Source organism: Bufo gargarizans, chromosome 1, assembly GCF_014858855.1.
Source record: "Bufo gargarizans isolate SCDJY-AF-19 chromosome 1, ASM1485885v1, whole genome shotgun sequence".
NCBI classification, from domain to species: domain Eukaryota; kingdom Metazoa; phylum Chordata; class Amphibia; order Anura; family Bufonidae; genus Bufo; species Bufo gargarizans.
This window is the reverse complement of record NC_058080.1, coordinates 71,058,562-71,084,503: the sequence shown is the minus strand read 5'-3', so window position 1 is coordinate 71,084,503 and position 25,942 is coordinate 71,058,562. Positions and strand designations below refer to the sequence as shown.

General features: G+C 41.7%; 1 protein-coding gene across 2 annotated transcripts in view; it reads left to right on the top strand.

Annotated features, from left to right (window-relative positions):
- Positions 1-17,594, top strand: part of NSG1 (neuronal vesicle trafficking associated 1) — a 76,783-nt gene extending 59,189 nt beyond the window's left edge. Inside the window, exons 5-6 of one of the 2 annotated variants that reach the window (XR_006390231.1) lie at positions 11,120-15,821; positions 15,882-17,594. Coding sequence is in view for 1 of the 2 variants with exons in the window: in XM_044296311.1 (XP_044152246.1) it covers positions 11,120-11,320 (201 nt within the window). In the remaining variant the exon portion in view is untranslated. Of the gene's footprint in view, positions 1-11,119 lie in introns of both variants that reach the window. The other variant, XM_044296311.1, reaches the window with a different exon arrangement.
- Positions 17,595-25,942: the final 8,348 nt, after the last annotated feature.

Here is a 25,942-nt window from a genome sequence, read left to right as displayed (position 1 = left end):
GGTGGCAGCACTGAGTTGTAATATAGTAATTTCAGGATAAGGGAGAAAATTCTATTACTCTATATAAATTGCAATCTGATGATTGCATGTTGGGGTCCACTTGGGGACCTAAAAAAAAACAAAAATCCTTAAAAAAAAAGTTTTAAAAAATATATATACAAAAATAAAAAATATAACAATCCAAATCACCCTTCCTTTCCCCAAAATCTAAATAAATAAACAATAAAAAATTACCATCATGGGCAACACCGTGTGTGAAAACGCCCGTACTAATGGCGTAACAGAAAATAAATATTGATTTGCCATTTTTTTCCCCCCAGCAGTTTACCTCCCAAAAACATTTAATAAAAATGATAAAAAAGTCCTACAAGCCCCAAAATGGTATTAAATAAAAACTATGGATTGTCCCACAAAACATGAAACTTCACACAGCTTCGTAGACATATAAAAAAAAAAGTTATGGGAGTTAGAATATGGCGATGAAAAGAAAGTTTTCAAGTTTCAAAAGTTTTTATTTTTTTCAGTATTAAAATGCAAGAAAAACTATTCATATGTAATATCGCTGTAATCATACTGTCCTGGAGAAAGAAGAACACAAGTTCGTTTTACCACATAGTGAACGTTCAGCTTCCCACTACATCCTATGCAATATTAAATCGGTGCCATTAGAAAGTACAATTTGTTCTGCAAAAACCAAGCCCTCATACGGCTATGTAAATGGAAAATAAAAAAAATTATGGCTCAGGGAAGGTAGGGAGCGAAAAGTGAAAATAGCTCCGTCAGGGGCCCATTTTTTTTTTTAGACGGTCTTTTTAAAATTTGTATAGGACATTAAAGCAAATATAGATAGCTCTAAAAGTATTACTCATAACATAAGGGCCCTGCATTGTCTAGACAACCCCACATACACTCACCTAAAGAATTATTAGGACCACCATACTAATACGGTGTTGGACCCCCTTTTGCCTTCAGAACTGCCTTAATTCTACGTGGCATTGATTCAACAAGGTGCTGATAGCATTCTTTGGAAATGTTGGCCCATATTGATAGGATAGCATCTTGCAGTTGATGGAGATTTGAGGGATGCACATCCAGGGCACGAAGCTCCCGTTCCACCACATCCCAAAGATGCTCTATTGGGTTGAGATCTGGTGACTGTGGGGCCATTTTAGTACAGTGAACTCATTGTCATGTTCAAGAAACCAATTTGAAATGATTCGAGCTTTGTGACATGGTGCATTATCCTGCTGGAAGAAGCCATCAGAGGATGGGTACATGGTGGTCATGAAGGGATGGACATGGTCAGAAACAATGCTCAGGTAGCCAGTGGCATTTAAACGATGGCCAATTGGCACTAAGGGGCCTAAAGTGTGCTCAGAAAACATCCCCCACACCATTATACCACCACATCAGCCTGCACAGTGGTAACAAGGCATGATGGATACATGTTCTCATTCTGCTTACGCCAAATTCGGACTCTACCATTTGAATGTCTCAACAGAAATCGAGACTCATCAGACCAGGCAACATTTTTCTAGTCTTCAACAGTCTAATTTTGGTGAGCTCGTGCAAATTGTCGCCTCTTTTTCCTATTTGTAGTGGAGATGAGTGGTACCCGGTGGGGTCTTCTGCTGTTGTAGCCCACCTTTCTTTCCCATTCTGACATCCAGTTTGGAGTTTAGGAGATTGTCTTGACCAGGACCACAACCCTACATGCATTGAAGCAACTGCCATGTGAGTGGCATGATTAGAATATATGGTATACATTGGTCGGTTAGGCAGCAGTACATTAGACTGGCTGCAGGAGGGGGGTCTCATATCTGTGGAATGTAGAATGTAGAATTGGGGGTAAGGGCGGCGGGCGTACAGTATAATTGATGAAGTGACTGCCGTGCCGTATGACTGGCTGGGTTGCCTGGCAGCATCTGATATTTCCAACTTTAAATGCTTCTTACCACCTCAATCAATCAGCGTCAGCAGAGCCGTCCTCACAGTGTGCGGCCCGATTAATCACATTTCTCGAGGTAATGAAGCATATGTGTGCGGCTTGTTATCGAGGACACTAGAAGTAACTGATAGCAATTGCTTTTATAGGACATGCCAAAAAAATATTACACTACGGCTTATCAGCCTCCGGGACAAAGAGATTAAACCAGACGTTCAGAAATACTGAAGTGGTTGTCACCTAACTGGACCAGCTGATCGGAAAATCACAGATATTCCAGTAAACGGGCTGGGGCCAGCCGCGGGGGATATACAAGTCTGACTGGTTTAGTAAACTATAACCTCTCATATTGTAGGGTCACTTGGTTTCCTCTTGTGCTGCACCAATTCTCTTGATTGATTTTCTCTTTACCAACCATAGTCTTCTCCTAAGTCTTTGCAGCAGGTGAGCAGAAAATCGAGGGACCTGCACAAAGTTTCTTCTAAGGCTATGTTCACACAGTCGCACAAATCGTGGAAAATGGCCACACAATCCGCCTTCAGCTGCCAATCGCACATGCAACAGGTCAGCCAGTTTCACAGGTACAAATCTGCTGGCAGATGCCCTTTAAGTATCCCAAGGTGACAGGCATTGGCTGGCGCAGATTAGGGTGTGTGCGCTGGTCCTTCAGGAGGCGGAGGGAGCGCTCTACAGCCTGCATGAAGGCAAGGAATGCCGTCAAAGAGCAGGTCACACAGAGCTATTCCAGTGGCCAGACCCATTGAGTAGAAAGAGAGAGACGCTGGCGGGTCCGAGCTGTTGGAACCCAGGGAGCTGCCGCCATAGGATGTGGTATGTGCACGGTTAGCATCAGAAAGCAATGCAGGCGGTGCGAAAAGCCTTCTCATCTTGGCTGTTGCAGCAGGAAATGTAATTCTCAGTTTGACATAAGGATGTACTGGAGGAAGAGTACTTTATGGACCAAACCTTTGCATTTAAAGCAGGGGTGTAGCTAGAGGCTCATGGGCCCTGGTGCAAGAGTTCAGCTTGGACCCCCCTCCCCCCATGCCAAATTCTTGACCTAACCCCTTTCCTCCAGACAGATGTGTAACTTGACCTGCAAACACTTTCTATAATACCGGTGTTTCTTAGGCTCCTGGGCTCGGTAGCAACTGCTACCTCTGCACCCCCTATAGCTACGCCCCTGATTTAAAGCCTTAGGCCTCATGCACACAAACTTATTTTCATTCTGTTTCCGTTCTTTTTTGCGGACCGTATACGAAACTATTCATTTTAAAAAGGTCCCCCCCAAAAAAAAACAGAAGGTACTTTACCTGCATTCCGTTTCTGTTGCACAAAAAAATAGAACATGTCCTATTATTGTCCGCATTACGGACAAGGATAGGACTGTTGTATAATGCCTCTTGCACACAACCGTATGGCTTTTTCAGTATTTTGCGGTCCGCAAAAAACGGTTCCGCAAAAAATACGGATGACATCCGTGTGCATTCCGTTTTTTGCGGAACGGAACAGCTGGCCCTGATAGAATAGTACTATCCTTTTCCGTTATGCGGACAATAGGACATGTTCTATCTTTGAACGGAACGAAAATACAGAAATGGAAGGCATACGGAGTACAGTCAGTTTTTTTTTTTTTGCGGATCCATTGAAATGAAAAAAAAAAAACGTAACGTAAAAAAAAAACGTTCGTGTGCAAGAGGCCTTAGGGGGCCAGCTTTTCCGTTCTGCAAAATACATAATCCACACGGATGTCATCTGTATTTTTTGCGGACCGCAAAATACATACGGTCGTGTGCATGAGGCCTTATTGAGAGGGCAATAGTACAGCTCGGTATAGGATTGTATGCCACAAGGAGGAGGTAGGATTTTTGGGGGGTTTTCCTACACCCCCAGTGGGATTCAAGCCTATTTTGGAGCCTAACATTCATCCTTCAGAATATGAGGTCACAACAAAACTCATATTCATTTCCATTGCCTGCATACTTAGACTTGCATGCTTTCTGGATACAGATGTTGGTCTTATTAGGAACACTTGACCAACAGTGAAGTTGTCCGAGTTGTCAGTTCTCATAATGGACAACTAATCGATGAAACTGGTCGCTTACCATGTGCATTGCACATGGTATCATAAGCACTGTGCAGACTGAATATAGAGAAAGTGCCTCATCATTCATTCATAGTCTTGCACGTCTTTCAGCATACTGACCCTCAGATGCTTATAGCAGTTGATGTACACTGTGATAAAGCAATATATTTTGGGGTAGGTGGTGCAATACCAAGGCATTATGGGGCCAAACAATTGCCTCTTCTAAAGAAGATGACTCGCCCCATCATGGATTAGATGTGTGATTACTTCTTCTTACTTTTGGTACAACTATTATTGATAAATGAGTTATTCTTCTATTATACTTATATATCTATACTGGTGTCTGTTCATTTTTACATCTGAATGCGATACCAGCTCATTCTATGACATGACACTTGTGTAATATGCATAAGACATCCTGGCACCCTAAAACACAAATAAATAATTAGCCGGTGACTGCAACTTGCTAACTATCTCTGGCGACACATTGCCCTATACATGCCAGCCTGCACACAGCATGAAGTAAGTAGTGATCACTCATGATTACTCTTCCATAGCTGCAGCCCAGGGATTACGCAGCAGCTAGTCCACTGCCTCCATATCAGACTACAACAAACCTCCTGAGCAGACAGCAAAGCATTAGACCGCGGCCGCTCCATGTAGGAAACTAATTAGTTCAGATATTTTAAGTGCGCCTCAGTACATTCTGTTCTAATTAAACTTACTTTTATAGTACAAGGTTAACCATGTGTGGAGCGTCTGATACCCCCTATTTTAGCCACAACAACATCATCTTTTATATATTTTTATCATTACACAAATTAGTAAAACAGGAAATTTGTTTTAATTCTTCCTATTTTTGAAAGTAGATTTAAATGTCCATTATGTAATATTACTTCATTTTCAGGTCCAACATTTTGTGCAAATTAATTTGGCTAGAGATCTATTTTTTCATTACAGAGATCCAAATCCCCTGTATAGACATAATAAACAGCCAAAATCCTGCCTGCCTGCAGCCACCACTAGGGGGAGCTTACTGCATACTGCATTAGTATTGCATTAAATGTACAAACTGTACGCAGCAGGTTCCGCTTAGTGGTAGATAAGACAGTTTAGCATGGTTTTGAGATAACGCATCCTTCCAAGTAGTATCTGTACCTGACCAATTAGTTTTTGCTATGAAAGGTGATACCAGAACCGATATAATGTTAAAAACCACAGGAACAAATGCCTGTTGGCCTAGGCCAGTGATGACTAACCTCCGGCACTCGAGCTGTGGTGAAACTACAACCCCAAGCATGCTCCATTAATTTCTGTGGGGTTTTGAGAACAGCCAAGCAAGTGTGCATTTTGGGAGTTGTAGTTTTACCACATCTGGAGTGCCGGAGGTTAGCCATCACAGCTAGGCCTTCTTTATAAACCTACAGAAACAATGAATCTGCTGAGATTTTTGCCTCATTAATTACTGGTTCAGTCAAAAAGCAAGAAACAAATACAAATTTCAATTCAATAAAGGAAACAAAAACAGTCACAGATGACAGCAATATAAGTAGGAGATTTGTATTCAATAATGAAGAAAAGAAAGAAACAGCAGCTGGCCGCACTCATTTTCTAGAAACAAGAGGAAACAAAAATGTATTCACCCTTTTTGTTCTTTTCCACGTCATCTGTGGCCCCTTTGGCCTAATTCAGACATCAGTGTTTTGCATCACCCTCCACCAAGATAAAGTATAATTTAAAGATTTGGAGCAGTTCTGTGTATTGGTCCTGCTCCTGGATAACGAACACTAAGTGAAAAACACTGACTGTGTGAATAAGGTCTTAATATATTTACAGTGGATATAAAAAGTCTACACACCCCTGTTAAAATGTCAGGTTTCTGTGCTGTAAAAAAAATGAGACAAAGATAAATCATTTCAGAACTTTTTCCACCGTTAATGTGCCCTATAAACTGTGCCACTCAATTGAAAAACAAACTGAAGAAAACATATAAAAATAAAATAATGCGGTTGCATAAGTGTGCACACCCTTAAACTAATACTTTGTTGAAGCACCTTTTGATTTTATTACAGCACTCAGTATTTTTGGGTATGAGTCTATCAGCATGGCACATTTTGACTTGGCAAGCTTTGCCCACTCTTCTTTGCAAAAACACTCCAAATCTGTCAGATTGCGAGGGCATCTCCTGGGCACGGCCCTCTTCAGATCACCCCACAGATTGTCAATCAGATTCAGGTCTGGGCTTTGGCTGGGCCATTACAAAACTTTAATCTTCTTCTGGTGAAGCCATTCCTTTGTTGATCTGGATGTATGCTTTGGGTCGTTGTCATGCTGAAAGATGAAGTTCCTCTTCATGTTCAGCTTTCTAGCAGAAGCCTGAAGGTTTTGTGCCAATATTGACTGGTATTTGGAACTGTTCATAATTCCCTCTAGCTTAACTAAGGCCCCAGTTCCAGATGAAGAAAAACCGTCCCTTGGCATGATGCTGCCCCCACCATGCTTCACTGTGGGTATGGTGTTCTTTTGGTGATGGGCAGTGTAGTTTTTGCGCCAAACATATCTTTTGGAAGACCATAACACCTTCTCCCACATGCTTTTGGGAGACTTCAGGTGTGTTTTTGTTTTTGGCTTGGATGTTTTTCTTCATTAAAAAAAAAAAAAAAAAAAAAAAAAAAGGCTTTCATCTTGCCACTCTACCCTATAGCCCAGACATATGAAGAATACGGGAGCTTGTTGTCACATGCACCACGCAGTCAGTACTTGCCAGATATTCCTGCAGCTCCTTTAATTTTGCTGTAGGCCCCTTGGTAGCTTCCCAGACCAGTTTTCTCCTCGTCTTTTCATCAATTTTAGAGGGATGTCCAGTTCTTGGTGATGTCACTGTTGTGCCATATTTTCTCCACTTGATGATGACTGTCTTCACTGTGTTCCATGGTATATCTAATGTCTTGGAAATTCTGTTGTACCCTTCTCCTGACTGATACCTTTTAACAATGAGATCCCTGTGATGCTCTGGAAGCTCTCTGTGGACCATGGCTTTTGCTGTGGGATGCGACTAAGAAAATTTCAGGAAAGACCAACTAGAGCAGCTAAACTTTATTTGGGGTTAATCAGAGGCACTTTAAATGATGGCAGGTGTATGCTGGCTCCTATTTAACAGGATTCTGAATGTGATGGCTTAATTCTGAACACAGCTACATCCCCAGTTATAAGAGGGTGTGCACACTTATGCAACCATATTATTTTAGTTTATTTTTTTTTTTCTTCCCTCCACCTAAAAGATTTCAGATTTTTTTTATTATAGGTTTATGTAGGCAAATAGAAAAGGTAAGGAGAGGTGTTGAACAAGACCTTTGTAGACTTAAAAAAAAAGGTACCAGAGTTATAAAAAAAAAAAAAATTGCATAATGGCTGTGCTTCTTTGTATATTTATAACTGTGAAGGAATTGGTTTCTAAACCCCTTAGGGACACAGCCTTATTTCACCTTAAGGACTTGGCCATTTTTTGCAAATCTGACCAGTGTCACTTTAAGTGGTGATAACTTTAAAACGCTTTGCCTTATCCAGGCCATTCTGAGATTGTTTTTTCATCACATATTGCACTTCATGACACTGGTAAAATGAAGTTAAAAAAAAAATCTTTTTTATTTATAAAAAAATACAAAATTTACCAAAAATTTTTTAAAAAATGCAAAAAGTTTCAATTTCTCTACTTCTATAATACATAGTAGTACCTACAAAAATAGTTATTACTTTACATTCCCCATATGTCTACTTCATGTTTGGATCAATTTGGGAATGATATTTTATTTTTGGGGGATGTTACAAGGCTTAGAAGTTTAGAAGCAAATCTTGACATTTTTCAGAAATTTTCAAAAACCCACTTTTTAGGGACCAGTTCAGGTCTGAAGTCACTTTGTAAGGCTCACAATAGAAACCACCCAAAAATGACCCCATTCTAGAAACTACACTCCTTATGGTATTCAAAACTGATTTTACAAACGTCGTTAACCCTTTAGGTGTTCCACAAGAGTTAATGGCAAATGGTAATAAAATTTCTGAATTTAGATTTTTTTGGGCAAATTTTCCATTTTAATCCATTTTTTTCCTGTAACAAAGCAAGGGTTAACAGCCAAACAAAATGCTATATTTATTGCCCCGATTCCATAGTTTGCAGAAACACCCCATATGTGGCCGTAAACTACTGTACGGGCACACAGTAGGGCGTAGAGTGAAAGGTGTGCCGTATGGTTTTTGGAAGCCAGATTTTGCTGGACTGGTTTTTTGACACCGTGTCCCATTTGAAGTCCCCCTGATGCACCACTAGAGTAGAAACTCCATAAAAGTGACCCCATCTAAGAAACTACACCCAAGGTATTAAACTACACTCAAGGTATTAAAAACTGATTTTTACAAACTTTGTTAACCCTTTAGGTGTTGCACACAAGATTTAATGGAAAAATTTCAAAATTTTACTTTTTTTTAGCAGATTTTCCATTTTAATATTTTTTTTTCCAGTTAAAAAGCAAGGGTTAACAGCCAAACAAAACTCAATATTTATGGCCCTGATTCTGTAGTCTACAGAAACACCCCATATGTGGTCGTAAACTGCTGTACGGGCACACGGCAGGGCGCAGAAGGAAAGGAATGCCATACGGTTTTTGGAAGGCAGATTTTGCTGGACTGTTTTTTTTGACACCATGTCCCATTTGAAGCCCCCCTGATGCACCCCTAGAGTAGAAACTCCAAAAAAGTGACCCCATTTTAAAAACTACGGGATAGAGTGGCAGTTTTGTTGGTACTAGTTTAGGGTACATGATTTTTGGTTGCTCTATATTACACTTTTTGTGCGGCAAGGTAACAAGAAATAGCCTTTTTGGCACCTTTTTTTTTGTTATTTACAATATTTATCTGACAGGTTAGATCATGTGGTAATTTTAAAGAGCAGGTTGTCATGGACGCGGCGATACCCAATATGTATACATTTTTTTTATTTATGTAAGTTTTACACAATGATTTCATTTTTGAAACAAAAAAAATGTTTTAGTGTCTCCATAGTCTAAGAGCCATATTTTTTTCAGTTTTTGGGCGATTATCTTAAATAGGGTCTCATTTTTTGTGGGATGAGATGACTGTTTGATTGGCACTATTTTGGGGTGCATATGACTTTTTGATCGCTTGCTATTACACTTTTTCTGACGTAAGATGACAAAAAGTATTTTTTTTACACCGCTTTTATTTTTTACGGTGATGACCTGAGGGGTTAGGTCATGTGATATTTTTATAGAGCCGGTCGATAAGGACGTGGCGATACCTAATATGTATACTTTTTTTTTATTTATGTAAGTTTTACACAATGATTTCATTTTTGAGATAAAAAAAAAAATCATGTTTTAGTGTTTCCATAGTCTAAGAGCCATAGTTTTTTCAGTTTTTGGGCGATTATCTTGGGTAGGGTATGATTTTTGCGGGATGAGATGACGGTTTGATTGGTACTATTTTGGCGTACATGCGACTTTTTTGATCACTTTTATTACCTTTTTTGGGAAGTAAGGTGGGCAAAATTTCTATTTCATCAGTTTTTTATTTTTATGGCGTTCACAGTTCGGGTAAAGTAACATGATCGTTTTATAGATCAGGTCGTTACGGACGCGGTAATATCAAACATGTGTAGGGAATTTATTTTTTTTCATTTTTAATCAGTGATAAGTGTTTTTTGTTCACTTTTTTAATTTTTTTGACCCAGACCCACTTGGTTCTTGAAGATCCAGTGGGTCTGATGTCTGTATAATACAGTACAGTACACTATATAGTGTACTGCACTGTATTTTACTTACACTTTGTCTGAACAGATCTATGCCTTTAGCACAGATCTGTTCAGCACCATGGACAGCAGGATGCCTGAGAAGGCGTCCTGTTGCCATGGGAACCTTCCCCGTCTGCTCAGTTGTGGCCACAACTGCGTAGACGGGGAAGGGTAAGGAGGGGGGCTCCCTCCCTCTGTGACACCATCCTGTCTGGGGGCTGCAAAGGCACAGCAGCCCCTCGATGGGAGAGGGAGGGAGCTCCCGACTGTTAACCTCTGCTCTTCCGTACGGACCGTGGTATGGAAAGGGTTAAACGGCTGACATCGCATCACAGATGTCAGCCGTTTATACCAGAGTGTTAACAATGTGCTGACACTCTGGTATAACCACTGGCCACCAATGATTATTCAAGAGGAGGCGGGCGCCTCCCGCACCGCCTCCCCCCTGCACCTCCCGCCGCCATAAAATCATTCAGGGGTGCAGGGGGGGGTGAAAAATCTATATTTTAGGCATATTAAAGTTTCTGATCCCCGCTGTCAGGGACCGCGGCGATCAGAAACTGCAGAAAGCGTATCAAACCGCAGGTCTGAATTGACCTGCGGTTTGCTGCGATCGCCGACATGGGGGGGGGACATGGGCGCGCATTTAGTCGAGGTGCCTGCTCAACGATTTGAGCAGGCACCTTGTTCTGATCACCGCCGGCCGGGCGGCAGTGATCGGAACAACACATGACGTACCAGTACGTCATGTGTCCTAAAGAGGTAAATGTCTTTTGTAGCCATATTATTTTGTTTTGGCTGTACAGCTAGATGTATCTCTCTCAAAAGCAGGAGACATCTTCCTTCTGTGGAATCTGCCAGTACTGTACAACTGACGTCCTTTCCTTTACTTCCCACTATGTTTTCAGCTCCAGAGCTCACAGAAAAGATATTGAGGGAGAGGTCACATTTACAAAAAGGCAGGAGGCTCCTGTGAATTCAGAAGCAGGTATTTTATCAGGCTCAGGATCTCAGCTAGCTCTAACACGCCCCCACGTCCTCTCTGCTGTCTTCTGTTACTAGTGACAACAGGCAGTGGACTGCAAATTAGGTGGAAGTGAGACCCATAGTGGCCATGACTTAACACCCTTTTTTCAGGTAGATCCAGGCATATTTGTTTAAAATGAAATGATCTACAAATTTGCTATTCAAACCATTCTCTATTAAATTAAATAAATAAAAAATAGTGCAAAAGTACAGTGATTCTTGAAGACCACTGATTCTTTTCTTTTTCTATTTGCAGAACAATCGATGCATCCCTGCGGCTCTTGACAACTACTACACTGAACAGGACACCAGTGCTCAAGGGAAGTTCTACACAGTCATAAACCACTACAACCTGGCCAAACAAACCATCACACGCTCAGTATCGCCATGGATGACTGTCCTGTCAGAAGAGAAGCTGTCCGAGCAAGAGACAGAAGCCTCCCAGAAGTCAGCTTAGCTGTGCCCATAAATTCCATAAATTGTTTCTCAATGTCGAGAGAACTCGAAAGAAACTTTAAAAAAAAAAAAATCAAATTAACTGCGCTGCCTCTACGGCAAAAAAGTGGTTATAATTCATTTAGAAATTACTTGTATTTATGTTTAAGCAAAGCACGCTTCTGTATACTGGTATTGCTGTGCATACATAACTGTACAGATCATAAATGGATACACATCAACAGCAAATCAGACATAGTTAAATGAGTAACTTCACAGCAGGGAAGCTTACTGATTTTTTTTTTTCATTTTTATGGTTGTTTAAATTCATGTGAATGATTTGGTTGGGACCAAGGTGTCCTTCTCTAGGTTCAAATTAGCGTTAAGAAATTTGGCAGCCTGTTCCGGCATAAACGCCAGCTGTCATAAATGTCGGCCTCTGGCGAAGCAGCCTGCTGGATTTGAGAATGTTACTGTGAACGTAGCCTTATATAAAGTATCAGTTAGTAGGATAGAATGTAAAGATTTTTTTTTTTTTTTTTTACAGATTTAGTTGAAGAATGACTATGTATGGTTACTGAAAAGTCCATCCCAATTCTGTCTAGGTCAAGGTTGACTTTGTAAGACCATCACAATTGTGTTCAAGTTATGGTTGACTTGATAAAAACAACTCAGTAGAGTCTAGGTTGCCTAAATAAGACAAAACCAATTAAGGTCAGGTTAAGGTTGACTGGCTAAGGCCATCCCAATTGTGTCTAGGTCAAAGTTGACAAAGTTAGAATATACCAATTGTGTTTAGGTTAAGGTTAACTAGGTAAAGTTATATGAAATGAGTCTAAAGGGTGTATTAGACAGGCAGATTTTCTGCCCGATGATCGCTAACAAGCGTTCACATGAACCCTCGTTAGTGATCATCTTGCAGTGTAATACTGCCGCTGATTGCACGATGAACGAGCAAACACTCGTTCATCTGGCAATCCAGATCTTTAAGCATGCCAGCGGTAGATTGTGCTGTCTAATTACGATCCACCGCTGGGAAACCACTCTATAGCATTTGGACGAGCGATGGCATCATGATCTCTCCTCCCTATGTTGCTGAGGAGATTACTGCCTGTAATAACATCGGTCTCCTCAGCAAGTGAGCAGGCGATTACCGGGAGGGAACACTTCCCTCCCGACAATCGTCTGCGTGATCGGGGTGTCTAATACACCCTTTACTCAAAGCTGAAACAATAAGACCAACACAGTTGTCTCAAGGCCTAGGTTAACTAGACATGACCACACCTATTGTGTCTAGGTCTGGGCTGACTAGATAGCACTACACCTATTGTGTCTAGGTTAAATAGATATGACCATACCTATTGTGTCTAGGTCAAGATTCAGAAGATCGTAGAAATTGTGGCAAGGTCTAGATCAACTAAACATGAGCATAATTAAGGTGGATTCACAAGTGCCGACGAGAAACCGATTGCGGGAAGGAGACGTTCCTTCCCAACAGTCGGCTGCTCACTCAGTAAAGGTGAAGCGCTGCCTTTATATGCAGTGATCACTTTAACAGAAAGAGTACGAGTGGTTGCTATTGCGATCTCTCATCCACATACAGGTGCACTGTCTCTGGGCAGCAGATCGCTGTTTAGCCAGCATGATCTGCTGCCCACAAAAGATCATTTAAATGCCTGCACGAATGACAGGATCACCCGATGAATGAGCATTTCACTCGTTTATTGGGTGATATGCTGCACCTTCAGACAGGCAGATTGTTGGGAACCAGCATTCACGGGAATGTTCATTCCTGTGAATCCACCTTTATTGTGTCTAGATTGAATGGATATGACCATACCTATTGTGTCTAGCTCAAGTTCCTTAAGATCATACTAATTGTGTTGAGGTTTAGGTTGACCAGATTTAACCATACCTATTGTGTCTAGGTTGACTAGATCTGACCAATATTTACTGTGTCTAGGTCAAGATGGACTATATAAAATCATACCAATTGTGTTGAGTTCTAGGTTGGTTAGATACTTGTATCTTTGTCAAGGCTATCTGGTTGGTTTGTTAAAAAGTGGAGCCTCTCTTTGCTTCCATTTCCGAACATTTTTGGAAACACAACCAATGGATATTTTTCTGCATCATATTTTCATTTTTGGAATATAAATCAATTTCTTTTACATTTCATTAAGACTTAACCTAAAAAATAATAATAATCCTCCTTATCATTTTTGCCTGTAGGTCAGTTTAAAGCTCTGTCATTAAAAACTCTTTTTTTTCTGGAGCAATATCTGAAAAACTATTGACATTTTGACATTGAAAAAAAAAAAACTACTTTTTTTTAACATTTCTTTCCACTTTATCAAATAACAGATACATGCCATGATGAGAGGCTATGACTGAACTAGTCTAAACCTGCAATCTAATCTTTCATACACGAGGACAAATAATGTTCTGCATTTGCAATAAGAATACACAAATGCATATTTGGAATGTAAATCTCTAGATATTTTTGGATGTTTTTATACTTGAGTTCCGTGAAGTAGCAGGAAATTTCTTATGTCAGTGGTGGTTGTAATTCTAGATGATAAAACGCTGTGTTGCTGGTTTATGATTTCACTGATCACTAAAAGTGGCGACTTCATGTGTGGTTAAAAGGCCTGAAACCAAGTGCTTGTTACTTCCTTGCATTGGTGCAGTCTAGAAACTTGGGCTTTTGTGAATGTAATAAATAGAAAGAATCCTTCCTTTTTAGGGGGGAGTGGAGGGGGTCAGAGTAAAAAAAAAAAAAAAAAAAAAAAACATTCTATACATCGAGACAGCTTTCTTATCCTCTGGAAAATAAAAATGTAAAAAGTTGGAGCAAATTTACTGTAGTACTTGAAAACAGTCTTAAAATGAACGTTTACCTTTAAAAATTTTGTGTTTAGATCCAACTCTCTGCAGATAAATTTCTTAATATATCTAAACCAAGTTCAGAGCTTCACACTGCCTGAATAAACTGCATCGTAATGCTAAAGTTCTACTGGCTGTAGTGTCCACTAGGGGGAGCTTGGGAGCGTATTGCATACTATACAATACAAAATGTAACAGGTTTCTAAGCTCCCCTTGGTGGTGAGTGCAGACAGCAAGAATTGTATTAACTATCCCTAAGGATTTGGAATACAAAAAACTAATACTCTGACCAATCTAACTATACTTTATCCTAGAGAAAACTAGCAGGATGCACATCATTGACCACATCATTTATAAAACATTACAAAAAATAAAGTTGGGTTTGTCTGGATTTGGAAATTAGATTGACTTTTTGCCATAAATGGTGCCACTCCTGTTTCCAGGAGGATAAATAAAAAAAGCTGGTATTTATTTCTAATCTTGGAGAAATTGGCATTATATAGTTACAAAATACAATTAATGGAAAAAATGGCCGTCAAAATAATCAGATTCAGAGCAATGTGCAAAGTTTCACCTACTATGTTCTTGAACATTTGTTGAATGTCAGCTTTGAGTGTCGAGAAATCGCACAAATAGAACATATACTATATGTATCTGTTTCCATATGAGGAATCGTTATCTTAACCTAGACCGCTGTCAGGAATTCTGCTTGAATTTTCCTTAGTGAACTACTCTGCACATTTACACCCAGTTATGGACACTATGTGTAACACTAAAAGGATATGTTAATCATAAGTATATATGGAAATATAAAACCACTGTAGCACACACACGCACGTTTCACACTACAGTATATTACATGCCACATATCACACCAGTTGGGTGTGGAAGGGGGATGTGCTACTAAATATTTGCAGTAATATAATATGACGTCACTGCAATCAAGTTGGTCACAAATTGACAGCTAATTTGCCACCATGGACAAGGCCTCCTATTCTTCTCCACACACTTGAGTACATCATTTTGAGTCATGGTATGTGTAGGTTTTTCCCTCAGAAGTTACCCATTCCTAAGCTTTAAAGCATGTTAAGATTACAGACGTGATGGTAGCACTAACTAATGGGGCTGATGGGGAATTTTGCTACAGGACAAAAACACAGTTGGCTCTAATAAAAAATAATCCGAGTGCATTCTGATAGCGCCCGCATCTCACAGCTGTCATCTGTGCCCACTTTTTCTTAAAAATATGCCTGGATATAAATTTTAAGGTGCACAAGGTCTAACCTGGCTACTGTTTTAATGGGAATCTGATCTGTCATTTTGATGGGAAGTAGTCTGTCTATGTAAATATGTAGAGAACTGTTAAAATAACCTATGCCAATACATTTCTGTGCCTCTATGACCTCGTTTGCTTTTAGTGAACTGGTAGACTATAATTTCATACATATTGCTTCAGCCAACAAAAATCCTGCATTCATCTTGTGTGTAAAGTTTGTAACTGTGGGTCATAGAATGGTGACTGGAGGCCTAGAGGTCTTACAATGGTGATTAGAGTTTTGTAGATCATACAGTAGTGATTGGAGGCCTATGGGTTATATGGTGGTGTTTGGGTTCTATAGGACATATAATGATGATTGGAGGTCTATGGGTTATATGGTGGTGTTTGGGTTCTATAGGACATATAATGATGATGATTGGAGGTCTATGGGTTATATGGTGGTGTTTGGGTTCTATAGGACATATAATAATGATTGGAGGTCTATAGTAGTGTTTGGGTTCTATAGGACATATAATGATGATTGCAGGTCTATGGGTTATACAATGGTAACTGGGTCATACAATGACTATTGGAGAAACAGGTCTTTACAATGGTGATTGGGGGACTATGACTCATTATGTTGACTGAAGGCCTATGGGTGATACAATAGTGATTGGCGGCCAAAGGTTATACCACGGCAATTGTGTCACACAATGGTAATTGGAGGCCTGTAGGTCATACAGTGGTATTTGTAGGTGTATGGGTCATACAGTGGTGAATGTGTGAAACAATGGTAACTGGAATCTTGTGGATCATACAATGGTAATTAGAAGCCTATATATCAGTGATGCTCAACCTGCGGACCTCCAGCTGTTTCACAACTCCGAGCATGCCCTAATAGCTGTAGTCTGTCCAGGCATGCTGGGATTTGTAGTTTTGCAACAGCTGGAGGGCCGCAGGTTGAGCATCCCCGCTAAAGATCATACAGTGGTACAGTAACTGGAAGCTTGTGGGTCCTACAATGGTAATTGGAAGCCTATAGATCATACAGTGGTACAGTAACTGAAAGCTTGTGGGTTGTACAATGGTAATTGGAAGCCTATAGATCATACAGTGGAACAGTAACTGAAAGCTTGTGGGTCATACAATGGTAATTGGAAGCCTATAGATCATACAGTGGTACAGTAACTGAAAGCTTGTGGGTCATACAATGGTAATTGGAAGCCTATAGATCATACAGTGGTACAGTAACTGAAAGCTTGTTGGTCATACAATGGTAATTGGAAGCCTATAGATCATACAGTGGTACAGTAACTGGAAGCTTGTGGGTTGTACAATGGTAATTGGAAGCCTATAGATCATACAGTGGTACAGTAACTGAAAGCTTGTGGGTCATACAATGGTAATTGGAAGCCTATAGATCATACAGTGGTACAGTAACTGAAAGCTTGTGGGTCATACAATGGTAATTGGAAGCCTATAGATCATACAGTGGTACAGTAACTGAAAGCTTGTGGGTCATACAATGGTAATTGGAAGCCTATAGATCATACAGTGGTACAGTAAATGAAAGCTTGTTGGTCATACAATGGTAATTGGAAGCCTATAGATCATACAGTGGTACAGTAACTGGAAGCTTGTGGGTTGTACAATGGTTTCTGGAAGCCTTCGAGTTATATAAATGGTAACTGGAAGCATATGGATCATACAATGGTAACTGGAAACCTATGGGTTATGCAACGGTATTCGGAAAGAAATCAAAGAGAAGACACTGTGCAAACTAAAGTTAAATTAAGCTAAAAAAAAAAAAGCCCAATCTTACTCAAGGAATGCAAACCAACATTTTCTAAGAATGATGTTCATAATGGACTAAGCTGGGATCCATCTTAGGTCAAATGGTATATGTCAAATTCATGCAAAAACATCCATAAGGCTGACGTCTTTCTGCATACATAGACATTTTAGGTAGCACATAACGCTCACGTCTCACACAGTTACACGTCACTGGCACCGCACACTACACCATTCACAGATAGCCCTTCACTCCCTCCCTTACTAGTCTCCAACTTGTCTGCTGATGACAAATAGTACTTTAGAGACTAAATGTTTGCCATGATTTTACTCTCATGCTGACTGAATGTTTGATTTTTCTCTTTTGCCGGTGAACACTTTGATTGTTCCATTCTTTATTATTAAATAAAATGTGAAAAAATACAACTGTCCTCTTCTTTAATCGAAGTAAATGAGGTTAATGTATGATCTAACTATCAATCATGAAAATTGTTCACATTCTTATCCCTATAGGGCAAATACATAGCATGAACAAATGGTAAAAACAAGCAAACAATACACTTACTGAGCGGTGGGCTGGTACTGAAAGAGAGATGGTCCTGCCCCCGAGGAATGAGAGAGACAGTAGATGATGGTGAAAGCTGCTTAGACATTAGTGCAACAGAGATGGGGCTATGGCTGGGTGCAGGCGGTTATCAAGAGGCGGTTTTCAGGTTGCTTATATGATGGTAGAGATAAGTAATGTGTTGAGGAAAGCAAGTTCAGGAGGATGGCTACAATCTTGGAAGATAATGACTTGAGGAGCAGACAAGAGAAGGTGGTCTTGTGAGGACTCAAAATTACATATGGGGATATATCAGTAGAATAAGGAAGGAACAGGTCATGGACGGCCTTGTGGCACAGTCAGTATTTTGAAATGTATTTCCTGAGCAGTGGGGAGCAAGTGAAGGGACTGGCAGAGAGGTGGTAGAAGAATGAGATGGATAACCGAGTAATAGAGTAGAGAATCGATTAGGGTGCAAGAGTGTTACAGGGGAAGCGAGACGGGGAGGTTTGCAGACTAGGAAGGATATGATGAGAGCATGAAGTAACATCTCCTCACTCTGCAGGAGATCAGGAAGGAGCGCTGAATCCACATGATAGCGCTAAATCCATTATAAGAGTGTGATACTACAGTGTATGGGCTCCAAAGGAGCAGTCTCCCATCATAACAATCTTATCAAAAAGGTGACTCCGTTTTGCTGCACAGGTCCCTCGTGTGAGATTGTCAGAAGGTATGGATTCTGGATGTCCAGGTAACGTTATCAACCATCTATTTGTGAATAACCACATACGGACTAATGTTTTATATCAATACATTTTATTGCAGAATGGTTGTAAAAATAGAGTCTGCATAAAGAACAGCTTGTATTTAACTGAATTATACAGTTAGCAGTCTATTAGGCTGCACGGGTCTCACCTTCCTAGAACAAAGACTGTACTGGTATTAGATGATCCTCGTCACTCCTCCTCTCCAAAAGATAGGTGGGTAAGTGATCGCTGTGGGCACCACCACTGGGACCCTAAAGGACCACTCAGAAGCTCCATTCCTCCTTACTGTACGACCACAGTGAGGAGAGGTTTGAATGGATCTGTGGCTACGTGCCTGATGCTACATTTAATGTCTATACAGTTGAGATCAGACATTCACCCTGTAATAAACATCTATGTGGGACAAGAGCTTTACAATATTCTGCTGCTCCACAGTTATATCTGCTTCAGAGAAAGCTGGGTGACCACCAAGATTGCTGCCAACACAGCTTCTCTAAGTCACACAGGTTTTTCAATTAGGCACAATTGTCAGGCACTTCATTAGTCTTGCCTGTTAAAAAAAAAAAAAAAATTATCTCGGGAAACCCCATTAACTAATGACCTATCCTCAGAATAGGTCATCAGTATCTGATCTGTGGGGCGTCCAACACCCAGGACCCCTGTCGATCAGCTGTCCGCAGCCTTCTCTCTGCTTTTCCTATGTCAGTGAATTTATGTTCATCATTCACTTAGTTTCCTAGAAGCAGCTCACTTGAATGGGACTGAGCTGCGATAACAAGCACAGGCGGTATACAATGTACGGCACTGTGCTCGGTGAGCTGTGAGAAGGCAGTGGCGCTCACAGGAGCACAGAGGATCTCTGAAAACCCTTTTAAAGGGAACCTGACATCCTGATTTTTTTTCAACATTAAGGGTCCATTCACACGTCCGTGGTGTATTGTGGATCCGCAATACACCCAGCCGACAGCCCTTATAGAACTGCCCATTCTTGTCCGCAATTGCGGACAAGAATAGGACACGTTCTATTTTTTTGGCGGAGCTGCGGCCCGGAAGTTCAGGGTCTAAGCCCGGAAGTTTGGGGCCGCGCTCAGGAAATGCAGATGCGGAGAGCAGATAGTGTGCTCTCCGCATCTCTTCCGGCCCCATAGAGAATTAATGGGTCCGCAACCGTTCCCGATATTGCGGAACAGATGTGGACGTGTGAATGGACCCCTAAAGGGGTTATCTGTCTTGCGCTGCACTCCCGGTCCAATTATATGCAGCGGCCACTTCTGGGATCACATACCATACATTGGGCATGTGATCCTAGCCTGGTTAGAACCCACAGCGTATGCATGAGAATGAATCTATCACCGCAGCGGTGGCAAGAGATTCATGGTCATGCATGTGCTGTGGCTTCTAACCCTAGGCTAGGATCACATGTCCGACGTACGATATTTGATTCCGGAAGTAACCGCCGCATATAATTGGACCAGGAGCACGGCGCAAGTCGGATAACCTCTACGTGTGGCCATTACCTTATTCTTTCTGTCATGTAGTACCCATGGTGGCCCTTATTCTGCTTTTGTGTTGCATGGCTGATGTGAAAAATCACTTCATTTAACGATCCTGCCATAAGCAAATATACACTTTGAAGTCAAGGAAGCGGGATCTTCAGTGCTGCAATCAAGCTTGCTGCTCCCTCTTCCTCTTGATGGACGTTTTAGTTTTGTGTCCACGTCAACTTCTCATTCTAGCCGCTTTCTCGAGAAGGTGCACACTGTCTCCACCATGGCTACTGGCTTCTCTGCACATGCGATGTACACCCAGCCTCACCGCGCAGGAGCCATGGAGAAGACAGTGTGTTCCTTTGCAAAAAAAGCAGCAGAAACTAGAAGATGACGTTGCCACAAGTATAAAAAGTCCATCAAGGGAAAGAGAGTAGGAAGAGGACCAGGCAAGCTTGACTTGCAGCACTGAAGATCCTGTCTCCCTGACTTCAAAGTATGCATGAATTTGCATATGGCAGGATCACTGAATGAAGTGATTTTTCACATCAGCCACGCAACACAAAAGCAGAATAAGGACCACCATGGGAACTACATGACAGAAAGAAGAAGGTAATGGCCATATTTAAAGGCTATGGACACCTTTGTGCACTAAAAATCAATAAGCCTATATCTTACCGTAATGCAGCACATAATAAAATATCACTTGTTTGCTTACTGGTATCAGCTTTGCTTCACATGCCCTTAGAAATACTCTTAGAAACATAGAATGTGTCGGCAGATAAGAACCATTTGGATAGATCATCAGTTAAATGAAAGTGCAGAACCCCTTTAAGTGCCGTATAATCCTCTCACAAACACATTGGTCAACAAGAAGCAGAAAGTGTCCAACCCCTTTAAGTATGGTTTCCATTAATTTCCCCACTATTGATGTCAGGCTTACTGGCCTATAGTTGGTTCTATGAGTTTTGCTCACTGCTGTCATCTCCTGTGAGAATCTGTGGGCGTTCCTGTGGATTTCACATGCACCAGCACAGCTCTGCTGCCCCGCCCCCACATCCTGTTACATAGCACAGCTCTGCTGCCCCGCCCCCACATCCTGTTACATAGCATAGCTCTGCTGCCCCGCCTCCACATCCTGTCACACAGCACAGCTCTGCGGCCCGCCCCCACATTCTATTACACAGAACAGCTCTGATGCCACGCCCCCACATTCTGTTACACAGCACAGCTCTGCTGCCCCGCCCCCACATTCTGTTACATAGCACAGCTTTGCTGCCCCGCCCCCACATCCTGTTACATAGCACAGCTCTGCTGCCCCGCCCCCACATCCTGTTACATAGCACAGCTCTGCTGCCCCGCCCCCACATCCTGTTACATAGCACAGCTCTGCTGCCCCGCCCCCACATCCTGTTACATAGCACAGCTCTGCTGCCCCGCCCCCACATCCTGTTACATAGCACAGCTCTGCTGCCCCGCCCCCACATTCTGTTACACAGCACAGCTCTGCTGCCCTGCCCCCACATCATGTTACACAGCTCTGCTGCCCCGCCCCCACATCCTGTTACATAGCACAGCTCTGATGCCACGCCCCCATATTCTGTTACATAGCACAGCTCTGCTGCCCCACCCCCACATCCTGTTACACAGCACAGCTAGCAGCCACCTACATATAGGCTGCTGGAACTTGTAAGATTTCATTCCAATCCACAACATGTTGAGTCTTACAGTATGCTACAACCTGTAATCAGCAGATCTATTTCTCACTTTCCAATCTGTAGACACAATGGATATTTCTGTTGGTAACGTTAGTGCGGCGATCTACAGTCAGAACCAGGCGTTATAAGCAGGATATAGATCTCATTACTGACGCTCTCACCACCTGCACTCTCTTCTGAATACAGTATTGTGTGCAGTCCGCACAGTGAGCCGTCACTTTTCCCACACAGATTAGTACAGTGTGACGACACAATGCTATGTACACATAGAAGTACACACTGGGGGAGATTTATCTAAACTGGTGTAAAGTAGAACTGGCTTAGTTGCCCATAGCAACCAATTAGATTCCACCTTTAATTTTCCAATCAAGCAGTGAAAAATCAAAGGTGGAATCTGATTGGCTGCTATGGGCAACTAAGCCAGTTCTACTTTACACCAGTTTAATAAATGATATATAAAAAATGTCCGCACTCTCAAACACTTTATTCACCCCTTTGGTCGCAATGTTTTCAGCTTATTCACAGAGCCTTTTTTTCAAGCCATGAGCTAAAACGTTGTGACTAGTGTTCAGTGAAATTGTGTTTCAAGTTCGGCGTACAAGGTTCAGGTTATCTAAAAATTCCGCTATGGATTCCGCTACCACGGACCATAAGGGTCCATTCACACGTCCGCAACTGTTTTGCGGTCCGCAAATTGCATATCCGCAAAACACGGACACCGGCCATGTGCGTAAGGCATTTTGTGGACCGCAGATGGCCGGCACTATGATAGAAATGCCTATTCTTGTCCGTGGCTGAGGACAAGAATAGGACATGCTCTATTTTTTTTGCAGGGCCGCTTAACGGAAGTGTGGAAGCGCATTTTTTGCGGCCCCATTAAAAATAAATGGGTCTGCACTCCTTCCACAAAATTGCGGAACGGATGCGGATCCATTATGAGCAAGTGTGAATGGACCCTTAGGCTGGGTTCACACGGGCGTGTCCGGATTAGGTCCGGATGCGTCCCGGTGTATTGCAGCAAACCCGCGCGATTAGGTACGCAATTGCAGTCAGTTTTGACTGCGATTGCGTTCCGATGTTCAGTTTTTATCGCGCGGGTGCAATGCGTTTTGCATGCGTGTGATAAAAAACCGACTGTGGTACCCAGACCCGAACTTCTTCACAGAAGTTCAGGTTTGGGTTCGGTGTTGTGTAGATGTTATTATTTTCCCTTATAACATGGTTATAAGGGAAAATAATAGCATTCTGAATACAGAATGCTTAGTAGGTGATCAATTGAGGGTTAAAAAAAAAATAAAAAAAATTAACTCACCTTCTCCTTCTGATCGCGTAGTTCCCGGTCTCTTCTTTACTTCTTTAATGATGAACTACCGGCTAAAGGACCTGTGGTGACGTCAGATCACATGCTCCAATCACATGGTCCATCATCACGGTGAAGGACCATGTGATTTTTTTTGTAGGGGCTCATTTTTTGCAGGATGAGATGACGGTTTGATTTGTACCATTTTGGGGCACATATGACTTTTTCATTGCTTGGTATTACACTTTTTGTGTTGTATGGTGATGAAAAAAAAATAGCTTTTTGGCACGGTTTTTATTGAATTTTTATTTTTTTTATGGCGTGCACCAGACAGGTTATCTCATGTGATATTTTTTTAGAGCAGGTTGTTACGGACATGGCGATACCTAATATGTCTGTTTTAAAAAAAAAAATATTTTGGTTTTACACAATAAGCGCATTTTTTAAACCAAAAAAAAAAACATGTTTAAGTGTCATTTTCTGAAAGCCATAACTTTTTTATTTTTTGGGCGATTGTCTTGGGTAGGATAAGATGATGGTTTGATTGGTACTATTTTGGGGTACATATGACTCTTTCGATCACTTTTTATACCATTTTGTGGGAAGTGAGGTGGGCAAAATTGCAATTTCATCATAGTTTTTTTCTTTTTATGGTGTTCACCGTGCAGTAAAATTATGTGATCCTAAGGACTGCGGCATGGAAGGAGTTAAACGGCCGACATCGGTGCCAGCACAGATGTTGGCCCTTTTGAAGCAGAGTGTCAGCTGTATGTTACAGCTTATACTCTGCCCCGCTGCCGCTCTGCAAACCTTGACTTGGGGAGGGGCAAGGGGGGGCTTGTTGCATCGCCGGTGATCCTGAAGGAAGGGGGGGGGGGGGGGAGAGCTTGTTGCAGCGCCGGCCATCCTGAAGGGGGAAGGGGAGAGGGACGGCATCAGGCCGCTGCCACAGAAGAGCAACGGCCCGATGGTTAGCCCCTTCCATACAGCGGTCCCTAAGGACCATGGCATGGAAGGGGCTACGTCTGCAGTTTAAAGCAGACTGTCCACTGTATGTTACAACTGACGTGAATACAAGAAAAATCAATTAGCAGTAAAGTGATTATGTCCAAGCCTGTTGGACGAAACAACACCAATAAGCGAGAAGGAGAAGAAGAGCGCCAAACTTCAAATCTAATGCCAGATGTTGTGAAGGCTAAATATATTATGTAGTGGTTAATAAATAAATAACCTTACAAACAAGGAAATAAGGAGAAGAATAAAATATAATAAATTGTTGATGGTAGTGGTAACCCAATCAATCACTGTGACCAGAAATGAACTGGACACCAGTGTGTGGATGTGCCCAATAAGGATAAAAGTGAAATTAATATATGTTATTAAAACAGGCAATTATATACCAAATGAAAAGTAGAAGAACTTTCCACTCACTTCACAAGGGGGGTCACCTCCAGGATAAGCTCAAGACACCTGGGGTAAGTCCCCCCCCCCCACGAGCCGGGATCGTTCGTAGAATGGTAGAGATCCAGGTAAGTAGGCCAGGTCTGCAATGGAGATGGAAAATAGCAGCCAGATCCTTAACTTCATGAAATCTCTCTTTATTATGGAATAAATGTACGGCTCAACATGTTTTGGGGGTCCATATAATACCCCCTTTATCAGGAGGTGATAGAAAAAGGTATGTAAAATCAACAGATATATATAAACACAAGTGGGCAGGTAAAAAGGCGCCAAACCTTTGTGGGCGGGGCCCCGGAAATGACATCATACACAGGTATACATAGTTAAAAGCCATTAGATATATAAAATGATTTACAATAATCCAAAATAATCCTAGGCAGTATCAATAAATGTTGTTCACAGATGGAAGTTTAGGTAATATAAACAGATCTTCTAAGTTACTTGTTTAGTCCGGTAGCTGGGGGCGGAGCCGGATGTGACGCCCGTGGAACGCCTAGGACCACATGCGCGTTCCACTGAACTGTAATGTTATTGCAGGCACAAAAACTCGACTGTTGTTTTACATCCTTCACCTACTTTTATGTAACGTAGTCACAGTCCTGTTGGCGCCTCTCTCCACTTCTTCGGGGTCATTTAGTTGATCCCTTGAAAGAATTTGGATAACCTCGTTCTCTTTTTTCTCCTTTTTCACGTTTTCTGTTACAGCTGACAGCAGAGGTCGCTCTACATTTCTTCCAGAAGAGTAAAAATACTCCTCTTAATTTTGAGGAGTATTTTTAGCCGTGGAGGAGTACAAATTTTGCGATCATTCACATATATAATGCATAGGCCCACATAACGTTATGAGGCTGAAATTTCTGCAGGGAAACCATTGCTAGTCTCCGATGCAGAAATAAATGTAGACAATTTTACATTTATCCAACATCATACACTAAACATAAGACCGCTGCTGCCATACACTGCGCCCACTCGACGCTGCCATACACTACTATATACATATTACATACACAGCTTTACCACATATTCATTACACAGATAGTTTACTATATACACATTGCAGACACAGCTCTGCTACATGTCCATTACACAGACAGAACTACTGTGTGCACATTACACACAGAAAACTGTACAATAGACTGGTTACACTGACATAGCCCTGCATTATACACACCTTCCATAGCTGATCACATGACTGTGACATCACCACAGGTCCTGTAACCACAATGTAGTGTTTAGTCCAGACTCTGGAGCTGCTCCTGGTGAGAGAGATGTCCGTGAGGGGTGGGGCTTCATGTGTGTCGGACCTGGCAGCTTCTGATACAGCGCTCCTGACTGGGGGGGGGGGGGGGGGGGCCGCGGTGGAAGAGGGAGACAGTGCACGCTCCCATGTGCACAGGGGGAGTTACAGAAAATCAGTCAGATGATTTTTTTTTTC